Raw genomic sequence first — 18,908 nt, 5'->3', positions numbered from 1 at the left:
AAGAAATGAATCTCTTTTATATATTGTTATAAATGAGATACTCATTAAAAAATAATTAATATATATTTATTTTATTATTTTTTATATTAAAAATAAAAATAATTAAATATGTTAGTTAAAATAATATAAATACATATAACACATTTTATAAAAATCAAAATATTCTTTTAACTCTTTAGACAATAACTTCATGATATAAAAGAATAATTTGAATTTTTAAAACTTTTACTAAAAAGCAAAAAATATATCTCTACTTTATCTTTTTTTAATTTTTAGACATCTAACACTATTTTTTTTTTCTGTCTTCTCTATCAATTTAAACTTTTTATGTTTAATTATATTTAATTTTTAACAATATTAAAATATAATTATTTAATTATTTAATTATTTTTTATTTTTATTAATGAACATTAAATAAAATATTAAACACACTGAATAATATTTATGGACATTTTTATCTTTTAAATGAAATAAAATTATATTAATAGTTAGTATATTAGATTTGATTTAATATCACACTTAACTATGCACTTTTGTAAGATTCAATGCAAGACTCTTATTTTATTTAAAGTATAACAATGTTAACGAGTGTTACAATTGTGTTTAATATTTATTTAATGCTCATCAACAAAAATAAAATAATTATATTTTAATATTACTAAAAGTTAAAATATAACTAAACATAAACATTTTAAATTAACAAAGAAGTCAATAAAAATAGTGTTAAAATATTTAAAAAGTAAAAAAAAATAATAATTAAAGTGTTTATTTATATCACTTAATAATAATTATGTATTTTGTAGGATTTAATGCATATTTATTATCTTTAACCGGTGTTCGTTAGCAAAATTCTTATCTTATTTAAAGTATACAAACATTAATGAATGTTACAATTGTGTTTAATACTTTATTTAATACTCATCATTAAAAATTAAATAAAAAAATAATTGTATTTTAATATTACTAAAATTTAAAATATAACTAAACATAAATAATTTAAATTAACAAAAAAGCCAATAAAAATAGTGTTAAAATATTTAAAAAGTAAAATAATAATTAAAATGCTTATTTTTATCAGAAAATTATTATTTAAAAGTTTCAAAAAATATTTTTATTTTTACAAAATTTGTTATATACGTTTATAATTTTGTAATTAATAAATTTAATTATTTGAACTTTTTCATATAGAAAATGATAGAATAATATGTACTACTTATCTTTAATCGGTGACTTTATGGCGCACTCTCTCTTATTTTATTTTATTTGTAAGAATAAGACATGTCTTTGAAAATTACAATAGTTTATTGACCAGCTCTACTCGAGTCTTTAATATATTTGGTTGTTGGTGACGGATGAGTTGTTTGTGCAAGTCAGTATTTGCGCCGCTCACAGTCCATAAGGGTTTGCTTCAAATTTTAGGTTCTTCTGAAAAAAAATATATAGTTTTTCTTAATTACATTTTTTATTTTTGTTTTCTAAAATACTGTAGTTTTGTGATTTTTACTTTTGTAGTTTCAATTGGAGGAACAAAATCTTTCTAATTATTAGAATTATATAATTGTGCACCTTCTTTATGAAATATTTAAAAATGTGATGCCACGTGATGACATATGAATGATATTTATACCTGTATATAAGATATTAATATTTATTTCAGTTTACAAGAAAAGAAAAGTATGGGATAATAGTTTTACTTAAGGGAAAAAGATATTGAAACAATAATTTTTTTTACTATGAGATACTCAACATGCAAAATGTTTATGAAACTTAACATGCAAAAAATATCTTTATTCAAGTGATAACAAGACTGCTTAGACTTTGAAGAAGAGGTGATGAATAGAATTAATAAAATTCTTGAATAATACAATTAGTCTTCTCACTCAAAAATTGATGTCAAATTTAAGTGATAAGAAAAAAAAATAATTAAACGAATAAGAAAGAAACTTATTTGTAATATATTGGTAATAAAAATAAATTAAATAACTTATTCCTTAATTGTAATGAAAAATTTGTAATATACAATATTTTTCTCATATGTTATTTTGGTAGAAAGATAGAATGACTTGAAAATGTTAAAATATTGTTTTACTCAATTGCAAGATTTTTTTTACATAGTTGATGCAGAAAAAAAAATTGAACGGGAGAAATTTAAATATATCTTTTGAAATCTAAAATTATAAAAATATATATGTATATAAAAAAAAATCCGTCGTTCCTTACAAATAAAAAATATTAAATATAAATATTTTAGTTTCCTCACCGCTCAGTGGAATCCATTAAAGATGATTTAGATTTCAGCTTTAGATTTGATTTTGATTTTCTTTGACAAATGTGATGTGAAGTGTTGTGATGTTTTCATCGCACATACTCGCTTTAGGATTTCGGTTTTCTATTTTCCTTTAAGAATTCATAATTTATGAAAACAAAAAAGAAACAAAATTCAATAATTATTTGATAAATAAAAATAAAAGAAAAAATTTCATTTGGAAGATGGTGTAATTTAATCATATTAATTCAAAAAATACAAACAAATAAAAAGTAAGACAAATAATAAAATGAGTCCTTCAACCTTTTCCTTTCCATCTTTCTTAATTCAAATAATAAGTATTATTTTTTTCAGTCTCAGGCTCACATTTTTGTATTGGCCCATGGGTCAACAATGGGCCCACCTTCCACCTAATAGGAAAAGTACAGAAGAGATTGCTATCATTCCAATCCTTCAAAAATTTAAAAATTATTTTCATTTGTTTATCACGTGCAATTTTCTATGATGATATAATATTTATATTCTGTTCATACTTCAATTCCAAGTTATATGCAAAAAGGAAGGTCAAAGTAATGAAAAAAAAATATAAATGATTTTGTTTATTAAAATTCGAGATGTACGTCCTAACCTGTATACCATCAATAATGCCTATGTGTAATCAATCATTCAATACACTCTGTTCTTTGTTTTCTAATTAACTTCTAGATTATTTGAATACAAACATTTTAAATTGATTATAATTAATAATTAGGGTGGAGAATCACGCCCTTTCTTGCTACTTATTTCATGTTTTATTATATCACTATGTCATTATCAATTGTCACGATAATAATTTGATAATTTTTTTCTTTTAAATTTTAAAAAAAAAATATTAAAAAAATTCAAGAACTGACACTGACATTCCTTCTAACGGTATAGTAACATTACTAATGAAAGGGACCAAATTAAAAAATAAATAAATAAAGGGACCAAAATAATATTTTATTATAAAAATAGATATATGATTAAACCTTTAATTTAAGTGGATGTTGATTTATTTTACATATATACATAAGTAATATATAGTTTTCTATAAAATATTGAAAGGATAGCAAGAAAAATTTAGAAAATAATTAACTGAAGTTTGATAGGATTTTTTTTTAATTAATATTAATTTCAATTTAGACAGAAAGTTATAGTTAAAGGTATAACTTTTTGTGATAAAATAATCCTATAAACAAAATAAAAAGTGAAGTATATAAGACGGTAGTTTGTGGACATAATTGTGAGATCAACTTCCCCACTCCTTTGTTAGATAAAAAAAAGCTCACAATAATTGTACCACCACTTTCTCCTCCATTTCTATCAACAAATTAATTCACGATTTGACGCTAAAGTTTACTTTGTTCACTTAAAAATGATAAAGTAGCTGAAAAAATTGCAATATGGCTAAAAATATTATTGCGAGAAAAATATTTATTATAAGCAATTAAGTAAAACTTTCAATAGAAATTACTTGTTAAGAAAATATTCGTATTAATAATATAGTGTATATTTTATGAGTTGATCATGTTGTTGATATAAATTAACGATCGTGGACGAAAATAATTATTAACATCCTCGGTAATTTTGAATGTAAACAAAGTATAATACAAAAACATAAAAAATATTTTTTTAATCTTTTTTAGAAGGTAATACTTTAAGTTTTTAGTTTATACTAAATACATATTTTTTTTTCGTATAGTATAAACTTTTCAATTTATGTTGAACTTTACGTTCTTATATAGACAGCTGTAACTCAATTTTGTGTTAAATGTCAATCACGCGTTATTTTTTTTCGTAGTCTTTCGTTACAATTTATTTTTTCATGTTTTGAAATATAATAAAAATATGAATTTAGAAAAATAAACAAATAAATCAATCTTGATTTAATATTTTTTTTCAAGAAATTTCAAGATAAATTTTATTACGTTTCAATGTTTGAACAAGTTATTAATAGAAATAAAACAAACAAATTATTAGCATTTAAAATAATGAAACTGCCGTGGTTTTTTCTTTATTAATAGTTTAATTGCAATTTAATACGAGAGACTATTTATAAAGGGATAAATTTTAGAAGCAATTAATATTAAAATATATAAATGTTCCTTGTATTTTTGTTGACTACTAACAAAAATATATATTAATTTTGAAAGTGGGCAAACACAATAAAAACCATAGAAGAAGCTTATGCTTCGGTATTCCGACATTGTTTACTCTTTGCAACTGAAAAAAGGGAAAACATAAAGTAACGTAAGATACAGGTGAAGAAATTCATGGTTTCTTAGTACTTGGTTTCATTTTACGCGATAACCATGACTCAGAAGGTGACTTGGGCAATGGTGGAAGCAACACGGCTCTGCGGCAAAGACCAAAGGGCCATCCCTCGCAGTGACAAAACTCCTCAATCACTGAACGTCTCCAATGCTTGGACTTCTGGTGAAGATCGTTGAAGCTTGAACATCGTGAAAGGCTTGTCTTCACAGAATAGAATGCTGACCCACAGGGAGAACTCGAACAGCGTGAGAAACAACTTTTCACAGACAAAAACTCTTCTCTTTCGTCGTTTTCTTCTCCACCACCCTCCACCTTCTTCTGCGGTGCCACTGCCTCAGTCACCAAAAGTTCTTTCGTTGCAGGAGAGTATACCCAGGAAAAACTGTGTCTCAACACGCTTGTCTTGTGCTTCTGTTTCTCCATTGTGCGGCTTATCACTGCTGAGATAAACACCTGCAGACATAACAAAGGTTGCAGGAGAATAACCCTGTAAAATCAATGTTCTTCTGCACTCAAATAAACACTTACTTCTTGTTCTTCGTCAAAATCGTTAACTGGGTACTCATCCTCAAAACTTGAAGTTGAAAGCCGTGCACCCAAAGTTTGGCAACTGGAAAATACTTCCTTAAGAGTTGCAACAATGTATTTGCATATCTTGGGTTGGTTTGGTGGCTCTTCATGGTAGAACACACCCATGTGAAAATTTGTGCATCATTGTGTCAGATAGGAACACGGCAAAGACATATATAAGACACTATCAATTCTCTAAATTTGATGTTGGAATTGACCTGCTTCATTGACAGTGGCCCAGCAGCGTACTAGAAGCCCTAAAAAGTTCTCTGTTCTTTAAGGTAAAGACAAACATAAAATGGCCTAAAGACATTTTAACTAATGACAATAGTATTCAATTTAGGATTCAAATGTTTATTTGACATGGGTAAGTGATTTGGTTGGGATTTTTTTGTCTGCACTAGGAATTTTGCATCAAATAAAGGAGCCAGTATATGACATATGACATCTTTTTGGGCGTATTAAGGCTGTGTTACACATAAGAAATGTCTCCACCAGGTAACTCTCAACGATTTGTTTATTTCTGAGCCTAGAGATAGTGCTTAATGAGTGTTACACTTTAAGTTAAAGTCATCGTTAATGGGACGTGCTACCGAATAAATACTGGTATTAGATAAATCCGATTGGATTGGTTACCCTCCAATTGAAGTTATATATCAGGAAAAAACCAGAAAGGGACAAGAACTCTGGGACTTGTTAGACTAAATGACCCTTATGATATGCCTTGAAATTTGCTCACATGGTATGATGATCTTTATGGAAATACTTCAAGGAAAATAAAGCAAAATTATGTGATGTTTTTATATCAGAGTCACAAGGAATCGGTTGCTGTAAAAAATGTGGTTTAATAATCAAGTCAAGAACTTGGTTCATGGCATTTAAACAATTAATTATGGATCAGATTCAGCCTAATCTTTGAGTATATGCTATGGCCTGTGGGGCAATTTGAAACTCAGTTGATAAACTTTAAAGCATGAACTTTAAACTCAGTTGATGGCCTATGGGCCAAAGAAGATTCCCTCCTATGATTGCTGGTTTTCTTCCACGAGTTTTAGCCGCAAGGAGTTAACTTTGCACCGATCAAAACCTGGATATTTATGTGAGTATTCGAAAAGTTTTGAATAAAGTTTCACATTGACTAAATAACAAGAAAAGTTTGATTTTTAAAATCAGAAAAACATTTTATCTAGAGTTATAGGATTAATTCTTTACTTCGTCCATAAGTTTCACTTGGTTCCACCTTATTTTTATAAATCACTTACTGATAGTTTTATGCTTAGAGTGCGTAATTGGTAGTTTCTCGCCATTAAAATACTTTTTTTCATTGTGTTACGTTTGACAAACATGAAACTTAAAAAAGTTAGATAAGTAAAAAGTTTCTGAGAAACGTAAGATAATAACTAATTTTAAGTCTGTTATTCATCGTGAGAGATAATGACTATTCTTGAACACACATAGATAAGCAATCCCCTTCTAAAATAGTAAATTCTATAATCAAAATAACATCAATCATAAACTAAAACTAAATTAAAAACAATAAATATGTTAGACTTCAAGACCATATTCGACTCCGATTCAAGTAAAAATATAAAGGATTTTAATAGAACATTAACAAATGACAAATGAGACTTAATTACATTTATAATTTATTTTCAAAAAGTTGAATTTGTGTTCTGGACCAGCAAAATTTCATGTATACCACTACGTTAGTCACGAAGTTAGAACTTACTGCAACCTAACCCTTTTTGACGGATATAGCCACGGTGGTATAAATGTAACAAAACATGTAATTAGTTATTAGTAACCTATTGTGCTTGGTAGTATTTTAATCTTAAGAGGAAAATAGAAAGGATTGAGCTGACAAAACAAAGTGGATAATATACGACTACGACTACATGTGACATACATATACAATTTTATTGTACACGTATAAATGTAAGTATGATGACGATGGATTGAAAGGAAAGGAAGCAGACAGATCAGTTTGATGAATCATCATCAACGTGGGAGGAACAAGAATGATAATATGAGTAGGATTCTAAGTCCCACAGATACAATGAATAATGTTATCAGATAGCTTACAACAAAACAACTTCCTCATCAGTTATAAGTCACCTTTCCTAAGTGTTTTAGACCCGACCTTGGTGGAAAATCCTTGGCACTGAGGTGAGTCATGTCAAAAACTGCATTTTGACCAAAACCAAGTCCTAAATGACCATTGGGAAAATTCTTTGTTCCCCAGTTCATTTCCTACACAAAAAAAAAAAAAAATGTTCAAGAACAGTGGTATATAATCCACGGTCATGTTTGAGCTCGTGTGACGGTAGCGCTGGTTCATAACGTTACATTTCGTGTTTGGTTATTGGACTCATGAACTCGTAATACCAGAGACCCATGGAACGATCACTGGTGCAGAAGGGTGCGAATTTCGATACCATTCAGGATACTTATCCTTAAAATTTAGTCGAGGTTTCTCAGCCTGGATCAAAATAATAAATTACAGTACATTAGCCAGGTTGGGAGGGCAAATAAACGATCAGAAGGAAAAATTTTAAACCAGACATGAAAACTCAATAGTATTTTCCTAAATCAGATAATAAAAGTATCAAAAGCTAGAATGGGGTAGAACTTACATATTTCAGCCAACATTCCTGATGTTTGTGCTGGTAAATATCTGGAGAATGACACCCAAACTCAGATGGGCAATAAACCCAGATATTGCATTTCTTATCACCTTCTTTGGCATGTTTCGCATGATCCAAGCAAGCTTGACAGCAATCAGCTGCACTATCCTTGTGGTGTGTAAGACCCCATCTTACTGCAGAACCATCATAATCTGTATGAAGTTCAGCATGACACTCGGGTGAAAGGGGCCTACCAGGAAGAACCTCCTCCTCTGGAGAAAATGTATACTTGGTAAGTCCAAAGAATAAATCTCAGCAAGAAATAAATATATATGCATACCACCAGATTCTATCATGGAATGTATGCGGTGTTAATTGACCCCTAAAAACCACTCAAGTGATGAATGCATATAAAGGAAGACTACAATAGGAAAAAATGGATATTATGACTGAAGAAACTGATATTACCAAACTCCTCTGCACCCTCAGGTTTGTCATCATGTTCTTCATTGGCAACTTGAGCAGGTATCCAAAGGCCAATTTCTTCACAAAGCATAGTCCAATCAGACTCCAACGCTCTTACAAGTATACCTAGGAAGTTGAAATAAGATTATGCACAAGGTGTCAAAGATTTGTAAGGCATTCATTAACAGTTGGGAAAGAAAATTATCTTAAAAGTACCACATGAAAACCTCCTCAGTTACAGACACGATAGAAAATCAATGTTCATACCAGCTTCTTCATGGGGGATGGTTGAATTGGAAGTCCCCTTCACAAGTGCCGACTTGACCCCTTCCAGTTTTCCCTTGCGCCAACTCTCAACTGCTTCTGTATTTATGAAAATGTAATATCAGAAAAATGAGGATATCAGTTGCGTTACAAATGAATTAGGAACAGGATTACTTCCAAATTGTTTAAACTTTTCATTTAAATAACACCACCAAATTCAATGTCCAAAACAGAGTAGCTTATAATTCATTTAACAAGGTGAATAGATTCCTCATTCTATGAATTAACCTTTTTCCTTAGTTCCCCCCATCCCATTGGACACATATTATGAAATGAATGATTATACATAAATCTTCACAACATAAATTTACATGCTATGTTTCTTCACAAATCTCCTTTATCTTCACAATGCCTTATTTTTACTTAAAAAGGCAATTAAATTGGAGAATGGGCACAGGAGCCTAGATTGGATTTTTATAAAACAAACATTATACACCCAATGCAAAGTGAAAACATAATCCATATTAATCAATACAAAGTGAGCACTTCATACATAGAGAGAGAAAGAGCGAGATAGAGAGAAAGAAGAAAAAGAAGAGAGGGATCACTTAAGACCGTCACTCTTATCCCCTTCAATAACATTCTACAGGATAGATTTATCCTCAAATCGAAAAAAAAAAAAAAAAACTTTTCTTGTAGTTTCTAGAATATTGGACTAATTTACAATATCTTAGATTTACTCAAAATTATTTTATACCCGAGTAAGATGTGTCAAAATTAATAATGCACTATCAAAATATATAAAACAAGAAGCATTTAATTATATTCTTATTGTTGCTTACGTTTTAGAAAGATTGACACAAACACCTTATACTATGATGTTTCAGTTGGATTACTAAAAATCATATTCAAGTTGATGAGCCCCGAACAAATAACACGAGAACTTGACACCAATTCAACTAAAAACCTTGAAATTATAAGTTTGTGAATCTTATTTACTCGTTACTCTATTTGCCCATTTTTACACAATGTGAGACTTCAACTCATATTTAGACTCCAACAACTTACAACTCAAGTGTGATATCGTATTAATTTGAGTTAGTCATCAAGACAAACCAGTGGCTTAGATACCACTTATAGAGCAATTTGAAAGAGAACATGTGCAAACAAAACAAAAAAACTAAACATCACCGTCAACCTAAAACCTTAATGTTGTAAGTCTGCTAATCTTTCTTAATTATATGTTACCCCCGATTTGCCAATTTCTACAAAATACTTGAATTATAAAATGATAAGTGTTGAGTCTCACATCAGTGTAGAGAGATCTCCCAGCTAAAACTAAATATGAAATTTTTTCATGTTCCTTCCTTTTCTTATCTAAAGTTATAATAGAATCTTCATTCTCATAGATTACCACAATTATAACTTATCAGAGGACATTCTATTGCAAACGAGGGATCTCACTTTTTATTGCAAAAGAGGGATGCATGAGATGGACTGATCTAGTTAAATAGGAGAAAAAACAAGAACTTAAATGCAATTCCTTATTTTTCATCCAACTATTAGAATAAAAAGTGAGATACAGCTATAAGACCAGCAATTGGTGCAATTTTGTCGTAATGACGAAGTGAGCACAGGAATTGATTGCAAAAAAACTAAAACGTTCACTAAGAAGATCGAAAACGCAATTTCATAACTGAAAGGCCAAGTGCCAGAGTTGAACTAAGACACAGCCTCAAGGCAGCAAGAAATTAGAGTGCAAATCATATCCCATGTCAGCTTAGCACGAACGTAAACACAACACTTAATAACAGATGTTACCAATTCAATGCGAAAAATGCTTAATGCTCATCAGTGTTTATACATTTAGACGTGGAATAAATAGGATTCCTATCCACAAAATTTACAAGCGCACACTCACCTCGTTCCTTGGCAATATCTGCGCCACTAGAATTCAACCCCCTTAATGTCTGCAAGATCTCCTCAATTATGTTCTGTTTCAAATGCTGCGGCAACTCAACCGCCACAGTTTCACTCGAAAGCTCCCCCTCTAAAGCCTTCACCTTTTTGCACAACGAATTCACAACGTTAACTTCAGCTAGCCTCAGATGGAAGCAGATAAAGGGTTCACACTTCTTACCCACTTAATTAACTCCACCGGTTTAAATTCCCTGCGGATTTGCATTGACTCTTCCATTTTCCGAATCTGATCTGGGTTATACAAAGCAACTGCAGAAAGACACAAACATCAAAACCCATGCAGCAACCGTTTCCATTATTGTGAAAAGGAAGAAATTCGATGCCAGTAACTTACCGTTGCGGGAAACGTTACCGGAGTAGATATAAAGAGAAGCATAAAGAGAGCGAAGAACGTAGAGAGCAACGGCAATATTGAAGAAGCAAACTAAGAGAGTGGTTTTCTTGTAGGAAAAGACCCACTTCCCTCTCGCCATGTTCCTCTTTCCCTCTCTTCTTCATCCCACCATTGCAAACTTCCTCCTTTTTATGGGGGAAAAGCCTGCTCCAACTACTTTAATCTGAGATCGAAGAATCGAAGAAAACCTCAAGTGACAAGCTAGCACCACAAATTCGCGATTTGCTTTTGTTATTGGACGGAGACTTTGTTGAATTCAATTACAAAGATTTTGGGATTTTGGGTTCTGTAGGTTTCGGCTGTGATTTCTCTGATGCCTAAGGTGGAGTGTGTGTGGAGACACGGGAAGAACCCTGTTTGGTTGCAAATGTATACTTCGCTTTTTGTCTGAGGTGGTTGGATGAGTTGGGAATTAGACGGAACACCTAATCATTTCGGTGATTCCGCGATTATTGATGGTGGTTCTGCTAAACTACGCACAACATTTCTCTACTAACTTGCGCCTTCTTTTCAAATTAATTTATTTATTTTTCCTTATAATACTTTTTTTTAAGGAATATTGATTTTATTTTTCATTTATCATTCTTAAAATTTCAAGATAGTATAATTTTTCCAGTTACTTTATTTCTATTTTTTATTATGTATTCAAATATGTTTGAAAAAGGAAACTGAAAACAATTAATAAATATTTTTTAAAAATAAAATACTTAAATGTTTTTATTAGTTTGAGTGAAAAATATTGCTATATAGGAACATATAGGAACAGAGAGTTTGTATTTAAGTTCTTGAAATGTAAAAAAATATTTCAAAAATAATTTAAAAGGATAAGATGCGTATTGAATCAATAATTAATAATCATATCTAATAGAATCCTCAAATAATAAATAACATTAAACAAATAGGCAAGAATCAAATAATATCCATAAAAATCTCAACAAAAGATAAAGTACAAGTTTACAAATATTTATAACAAGAATGAAAGAAAATAAACTAAAAAGAGAAAACTAATATTTCCTGAAAAATGTTTGATCAATAAATACAAAGTTTAATCATCCGTTTTTCTTACTAATCATTGTCATTATCCATTGGATTAAATTTGTAGTTCGATTTAGGCATTAACTTCTTTTAGTTTGGGTTGGGTTTACGTAGCTGTCTCAGGGCCCTTGGTTAGACGTTCAGCCCCTAAAAATAAAGCCCATGTCATTTTAATAAATTCGTTCAGAAATCATGACAGGGATCTAAAGAATTATTTAATTTTAAAATTAATAAAACAATTCATTTAAGTATTTTTAGAAATGTTCATAGCTTATCAAGACAGTGTTTTAAGTTTTTATTATCTTTCAGTAATCTTCACTCAATTCTGAAAAAACAAAACAATTTGAATTCTTCTATAAAACTTCATTATTCTAATTACATTTTTAAGCTTAAAATTTTAATCTTCTTCCAAAATTATTTTATTTCTTTTACAGTTATATTTGTCTGGTCAAGATACAATTTTCATTTCAATTATTTGACTTTCCTCATTTTTTTTTTTACACAACTTCTAAAGTTTAATCGTGTGCTCAATCTTTTGAAATTCGGACGTTACGCTAAACAATCAAATCGATAAAATAAGAAAAATCAACTCGCAACTTTACTGAAGCATCTATAATTTTGTAGAATTTCTAAAAAGAATATGCATCAATGACAAATATGTTATTGAGGATGTGAAAATTTATGTAAAGCATGTAAAATGTTGTTAATTTAGTGATAAATAAAAAAAAGCTAAACCATTGTACCAATGGAATGGACGAGAAATGCAATGGCAGAGAGGATAAGGACAACCATCATCAAATTCTTCTTGTATTTATCTTCAAGCTTCCTCCTTTGTACTCTCAACAAATTCAAAGCAAAGTTATAAAAAAGGAAAGTGCTTAGAATTATTTTATGGGTTGAGGAAGACATGACAAGGAAAGTGTAGAGTATTAGGAACACATATTTTAAAACATTTTTATATTGTCAATAAAATCTATTACTATTTATAAATCTACGTGAAGTTTATTCAGGGTTTTATTATAATTTAAAGATATTTAATACATTTAAATAAATAATAAATAATATATGTGAAAATAAATACATTTTCAAGTTAGGTTTTGAAATGAAATGATTTGAATTGAATTTAAATGCGAGAATAAGTTCATTAGATGAAGATTAGATTGCTGATTCATAAACATATATTTTAAACAATTTATGAAATAAAATACTCGTGGTTGAATCTTGTTTTACCGATTCCAACATGCTGATTGCATTGAGTCATTGATTCTAAACGCTGTTGTGAGGTGTAAGTGATTAGCAATCAGAATTATTCTAAAACGTGTTCACACAAATGTAGTATTTTTGTTTTTTGTAATTAAGATGATTTGGGTAAGTATTTATAACTAAAAAAATAGTTTTTTTAATTGAATTTAGATGAGGTTGAAAGTTGTTTGTATCTATAGATTAAAATAGTTTATTTTAAATTATAGGATTAATTTTGAACTTAGTCAGTAAAGACAAATTTAGATAATAATAATTGTATTGATAATATCTTTCGTGAAGGTTTCTGACTTTTTGGGTGAATTCCATATCCCATTTTCTGTGCCACGAGTTGTGGACAAAGCTACAGACCTAATATGAAAAGTGGGTGAAGCAATTACCAATAGAAAATGTTCTTCTTCTGTGTTGGGATCTTCGAAGGAGGAGCTTGAGCTCAAACACACAACACCACCTGCCTCTGCTTGAGACAACCTTAACTTCGGTCTTTCCAAGTTCCAACCACGGTTTTGTTTTTCCCGCGCCAGGTTGTCGTAAACTAAGAGAAAGCTTCAATTGCGCCAGCCTGTCTTCTTCTCAAGTAAACCTTTCCTGTTTCTTCTTTGATCTTGTGCAAATTTTTGGATTATGTTTCTCTTTGTTGGTTAGTTCTCTGGAAAGTAAATGTTCGGAGCTCTGTTGTTCTGGCCATGGTAGGTTAAGAAGAAGAAGAAGAATGTGGGGATTTGGTGGTAGATATTACTGGGGGAGAAAGGTGGCTTCTGAGAAAGCCGATGGGATAGTTGTGGTGTTTGCATGGATGTCAAGCGAGGAGAAGCACTTGATGAAATACGTGGACCTCTACTCCTCAGTGGGATGGAATTCACTCGTTTGCCATTCTCAATTTCTCAACATGTGAGTTCTAAATTTAATTCGCTATTGGGTGCTCCTCAATTATGTTATATGCTAATCATCGTTCTAGTCACAAACATTCATAGATGATCACAGAGTTGTGAGAAGGCAGGATTTGATTCCTAAAGTATGTGCTGATAGCTTTTCTATCCACAAGTAAATGTTTTGTCACGATTTCAACCGTTACTCCACATTTTAGCCTCTAAAATGTACTTTAGAGAAGTCAATGGCCCCATACATAGTGCATAGGGTATCGGTGAGGTAGCAATAACTCCAAAACTAAAGTATAAAGCAGGTATCGTACCGCTAAAGCCTTATTATACAATAGTGGGGGTGCTAAGTGGACATTTGAATGGTTTCAAAGCAGAAGACGAATGAGACATTCCCAGATAAGCATTACTGGTATGCACTATTAGTCCCTGCTTTTTGGTTGCTGATGGGACCATCACAGTAATGAGCTCGAGTGATGCCTTGTCTTTAGAGATCCCAAATAGACAAAACTACATGTTAAAATATCAAACAATCTAGGCTGTATATATGGATGTCGTCTCTAGTAGCTAACCTTGCTAGGCTTGATCAATATGGTTATCCTGACCAAGTTAGGTGAAGTTTCTCTCAATTTTGTGGATACAATTTTCCATGTACATTTTGTAAATAAAAGCAGTTTGGATGGAAGGGGTTTATATTCCAATTGTTGAATGTTTGAGCGAGCTGATTGTCATGCTAAAACATTAGCTTTTGTTTGACGTATCACATGGTCAAAGTTGTACCTGTTTATTTGCATTTTAGTTGTTTTTCTTTTTTATTGGGTGTGTGCAAACTTTATTTCAATTTTTTTCTTGTATTGTTTAAAAGGGTGATTAAGCTTCAAACATTCAAATCTCTTCGCTAATGGGTTTACTAGGGGAGTGATAAACTAATGCTAAGTTTGTGAAAATTATTTTACTTAAAGTCAAAGGTTTAGGTGTTATGTAAAATGATCTGCAGGTGCCTTGCGAATTTATTTATTTTCTGAGTTATGGGGCCATTGATACTTTGGTTCTTTGCACTTCTAAATCTCAATTTATACTAAAAGATGATTATTAAATTGCTATTATTTGCAGGTTCTTCCCTGAGAAAGCCACAATTCTTGCAGTTGATATTCTTAATGAACTTGTTGAGGTAAGTTTTACTGTAGTCCTCTATTTTTCTGGTCAGTCGGCATGACTTTAAGTAAGCTGAAAGCTTCCTTTTTAATTTATTCTAAAGTGGTTTACATTTCTATGATCTTGATTAAGATTTGCAACAAAGTGAATGCTGCATTTTATTCAATATACAGGTGCTGAAAATCAGGCAATGCCCCGTTGTTTTTGCATCCTTTTCAGGCGGTTCAAAAGCTTGTATGTGCAAGATGCTTCAGGTATTCTATTCTAGATTGATTTTTATGTTTTCACCATTATGCTATACAACCTTTTAGTTCTAACGTCTACTAACTCTGGTTTTCTGTCATCCAGATAATTAGTGGCAGCTCTGAAGCTCATAATATGGTACTTTTCCTTCCATTTGCTGTTCAGAAGATGGTTGAGTTACACAGATTGTATAATTAATAAACTCATCATTGTCTTAAATTTGTTCAAAACATTTTAATATGTGAAATGAGATTGAATCCAAACCCTGCATTCTCTGCTCCGTGATGTAATTAATCATATATTCCCTTTTACCAAGTATTTTGGTCATTTTCTTCTTACTTGGACTTATGTATTGTGGACAGTAGTTTTTGATTATAATTCTCTATCTGTTCATCCACCCACACATTAATGTATGTTCACTATTAGTCTTTTTATCTTTTTATTTTTTTCACCGCATCTAAACTATTTTCATGACACAGGATGACTACCAGCTAGTTAGAGAGTGTATATCTGGCTATATTTATGATTCCAGTCCAGTTGATTTTACCAGTGATTTGGGTGTTCGATTTCTTCTACACCCAACTGTTTTAAAAGTCTCTCATCCACCAAGATTTGCTTCATGGATTGCAAATGGCATAGCATCTGGTCTTGATTCTCTTTTCCTCAGTAGATTTGAGTCACAGCGTGCAGAATATTGGCAGACACTTTACTCCACCATTGTAAGTAGCTAAGAATCCGTAAACAAATTAACACTTTTCTTTTCTCAGGTCTCTCAAGTTACCTGCTTATCAAATTGTTATTTTGCAGAATATGAAGGCCCCTTATCTCATTTTATGTTCAGAAAATGATGATCTTGCTCCTTTTCAAGTCATTTCAAATTTTTTCCAAAGACTAAAGGACCTTGGTGGGGATGTAAAAATGTTAAAATGGAGTGCCTCTCCTCACGTAGGTCAGTATTTTGACTAATATTTGGCATACTGATACATGAATGAGTTGATAAATTATTCTTGACAAACATATATTGTGACTCAAGAAATAAACACTAAATTATGGAATAGAAATAATTCAGTTTTTGGCCAAACGTGAGTAGACATCAACAAACCGAGGGTTTCTCCTTTACAAAAGTTTCCTCATTCAAACCACTAGAATTAAAAATCTGATGCCTTAATTGTCCCGTAGGCTGTCATGAACTATATATTACTCTATGCCGTCTGATGTGAACCGCATGTAACATCATCTTGGAAGTTAAGTGTTGAAGTTAGGAGCAGTAATTTGTATTCTAATATGTGATAGAAAAGAAGTCATCCTACTTTAGATGTACTGTATAAGAATTGAAAATTGCCTTGAATAACAATTATTCATAAATAATGCCTGATGGTAGTAACCTTATTTTTGGTAGCGGGCATGTAAATTAGCAGGTGTTGTAATATGCATTTTTGGGATACTCTCTATTGGAGATTCTGTCTCTAGGATAGAAAGTTTGTTGCTGTAATCTGATTTGTGTTCTACATTATATTTTATTGGTTTATCAATTTGTGTTTTATCATTTTACTCCTACCTTTCATATAAATGGGAACTAATAACTGTTTTTACTATTGAGTTGATGATCTGATACTGGTTAGTTAGAGACTGATAATGTAGATTAGCAACAATTGGCAGGAGTGTGAAATGAAGTGGTGCAACTGATAAGAGTGTGGTTTAGTAATTAGGCACAAGGAGTATTATTTGTATGGCATGTGATTTGTGTTCAGCATTATACTTTATTGGTTTATCAATTGCTGTTCAATAGCTGTTTCACTATTCACTCACACCATAACGTATAACTGTCTAATTCAAAATTAGTGTAAAACAAACTTCCTAATCACTTTGTAATCCAGAATTATAATGGTCTAATTCCTAATCACCCGACGTTCCTATTACTTGAGTCTGCAAACTAAAATTATGAATTTGTTTCCCATTTTAAAGCTGACAGATGCAATTCTTTAAATGTGTGTAAAGAAGGAAAGGATTGATAATTATTCATTGTATGTGTAAAATTGAAATGATGATTGTAACCTACTCATTTTTAGTGCAGTTCCAGTTGCTGGTTAATATTTAAAGTGGGTTTGTAGAGTAGGGGTGAAAGTATTGAACTTGAATTGAATTTGTCACAGGTCACTTCCGGCATCATCCAACTGATTACAAGGCTGCTATCACTGAGATCCTTGGCAAGGCAGTTGCAACTTATTGTTGCAAAAGCAGTAGGCAAGTTGAAGATGAGAAACTGGGTATAGAAGGAGCAAGAGATGAGATCACAGATCCGTTTTCAGAGTCGCGGAAAGCAGCAATGACCTCAACTAGTTTCCAGGGCTTTGCTCTTGCTCCAAGTGATAGCTCAACGGAGTATTACGTGGGCAAAGATATTGGCACCATAGCAGATGAACGCAAGGGAGGGTATATTCATCTTCCAAACCCTCCGAGCATCAATGCACATGGGTTTCTTAGCCAAATATTGTTTGATGTTTGTGTGCCTAAGAATGTTGAGGATTGGGATATCAGGTCAAATTCGAAGAATGCTTTGTCACCAGGTACAAGGAAGCATGTTCCATTTAATCCTATAAAATGCATGCGGCGTTCGAGGTTGTGAGTTGTTGACTGACAAATCCTCAGGTGAAGTTTTCTTCAAGGTTCAAAATTTTTAGGGAGATGTAATGGGCACAAAAGACGTAATCCTGTATTACCTGAAATAAGAGCCAAAAGGATTGATAGTGACCACATTAGCTGTTCATTAAGCACTGTGTGGACTTAAGTAATGTGATTGAGCAGCTTCTCTTTTTTAACGTAAATTGTACAGCTACTTTAACGGAGAAAAAAATGGTTTGGCTGAGTATATGGTGAGAACTGTAATTGTAACCTTAAATTCTGTTCATAAAGAAAGTAGTTCTGAGTTCGTTAAGAATTAAGGTTGTTTAACGTGGTGAATAAATGGAATGCCACTCGATTTCTTTGTCTATCAGTAAGTTTTGTCATGTATTGCTGTGTATTAATGTCCATCGATTTTTCTTCATCAATTCTCATTCTACTTCTTCGTAGTAGTTCGAACTGCTTGGATCCATTTAGTCATTGCAGAATTCAGAAATAAGACAATAATATAAATTAGGGGTGGGCATGGATTGGATATTTAATGAGCCAATCCACATCCATTTTATATCCAAATAATTAGATTAGATTTTTGACCCAAATCCATTTTTTTAGCAAAAGTAGTTTGGATTTTTTTAGAATCCAGATCCAAATATTTGGATCAAGATTTAAATCCAATCCAAATATTTGGATCAAGTTTAAAATCCAGAATCCATTTTTAATAAAAGAAATTTAAATTGAATTTCTTAAAACTTGTGTCATTAAGGCCCGAATGACTCGGATGAGATCGACGATCCGGACGAACCCGACAACCCGAACGATCCAGACGGGCCCGACGACCCGAACGACCCAGACGGGCC

At 31.3% G+C, this 18,908-nt stretch overlaps 3 protein-coding genes and 1 long non-coding RNA gene across 4 annotated transcripts; 2 read left to right on the top strand and 2 right to left on the bottom strand.

Annotated features, from left to right (window-relative positions):
• Positions 1-4,455: 4,455 nt before the first annotated feature.
• LOC114164699 lies at positions 4,456-5,464 on the bottom strand. Its single transcript, XM_028049444.1, has 2 exons — positions 5,090-5,464; positions 4,456-5,014 (listed from the first exon to the last, which is right to left on the bottom strand). The coding sequence occupies exons 1-2, from the start codon at positions 5,255-5,257 to the stop codon at positions 4,559-4,561; spliced, it is 624 nt and encodes a 207-aa protein (XP_027905245.1). The 5' UTR covers positions 5,258-5,464; the 3' UTR covers positions 4,456-4,558.
• Positions 5,310-7,401, top strand: LOC114164700. Its single transcript, XR_003599587.1, has 2 exons — positions 5,310-5,412; positions 5,536-7,401. It is a non-coding gene; the product is annotated as an uncharacterized LOC114164700 (long non-coding RNA).
• LOC114164697 lies at positions 7,136-11,283 on the bottom strand. Its single transcript, XM_028049443.1, has 8 exons — positions 10,799-11,283; positions 10,625-10,713; positions 10,406-10,547; positions 8,488-8,583; positions 8,224-8,346; positions 7,765-8,027; positions 7,478-7,610; positions 7,136-7,381 (listed from the first exon to the last, which is right to left on the bottom strand). The coding sequence occupies exons 1-7, from the start codon at positions 10,935-10,937 to the stop codon at positions 7,500-7,502; spliced, it is 963 nt and encodes a 320-aa protein (XP_027905244.1). The 5' UTR covers positions 10,938-11,283; the 3' UTR covers positions 7,136-7,381; positions 7,478-7,499.
• Positions 11,284-13,435: 2,152 nt separating this feature from the next.
• Positions 13,436-18,424, top strand: LOC114164696. The gene is made up of 8 exons (XM_028049442.1): positions 13,436-13,730; positions 13,847-14,044; positions 15,145-15,202; positions 15,360-15,440; positions 15,535-15,567; positions 15,909-16,148; positions 16,237-16,378; positions 17,583-18,424. The coding sequence occupies exons 2-8, from the start codon at positions 13,866-13,868 to the stop codon at positions 18,053-18,055; spliced, it is 1,206 nt and encodes a 401-aa protein (XP_027905243.1). The 5' UTR covers positions 13,436-13,730; positions 13,847-13,865; the 3' UTR covers positions 18,056-18,424.
• Positions 18,425-18,908: the final 484 nt, after the last annotated feature.

The sequence above is a fragment of the Vigna unguiculata genome, chromosome 9 (assembly GCF_004118075.2).
Source record: "Vigna unguiculata cultivar IT97K-499-35 chromosome 9, ASM411807v1, whole genome shotgun sequence".
Classification (NCBI taxonomy): domain Eukaryota; kingdom Viridiplantae; phylum Streptophyta; class Magnoliopsida; order Fabales; family Fabaceae; genus Vigna; species Vigna unguiculata.
Note: the sequence above shows the minus strand (reverse complement) of the source record. Positions and strands in the feature narration are given on the sequence as shown.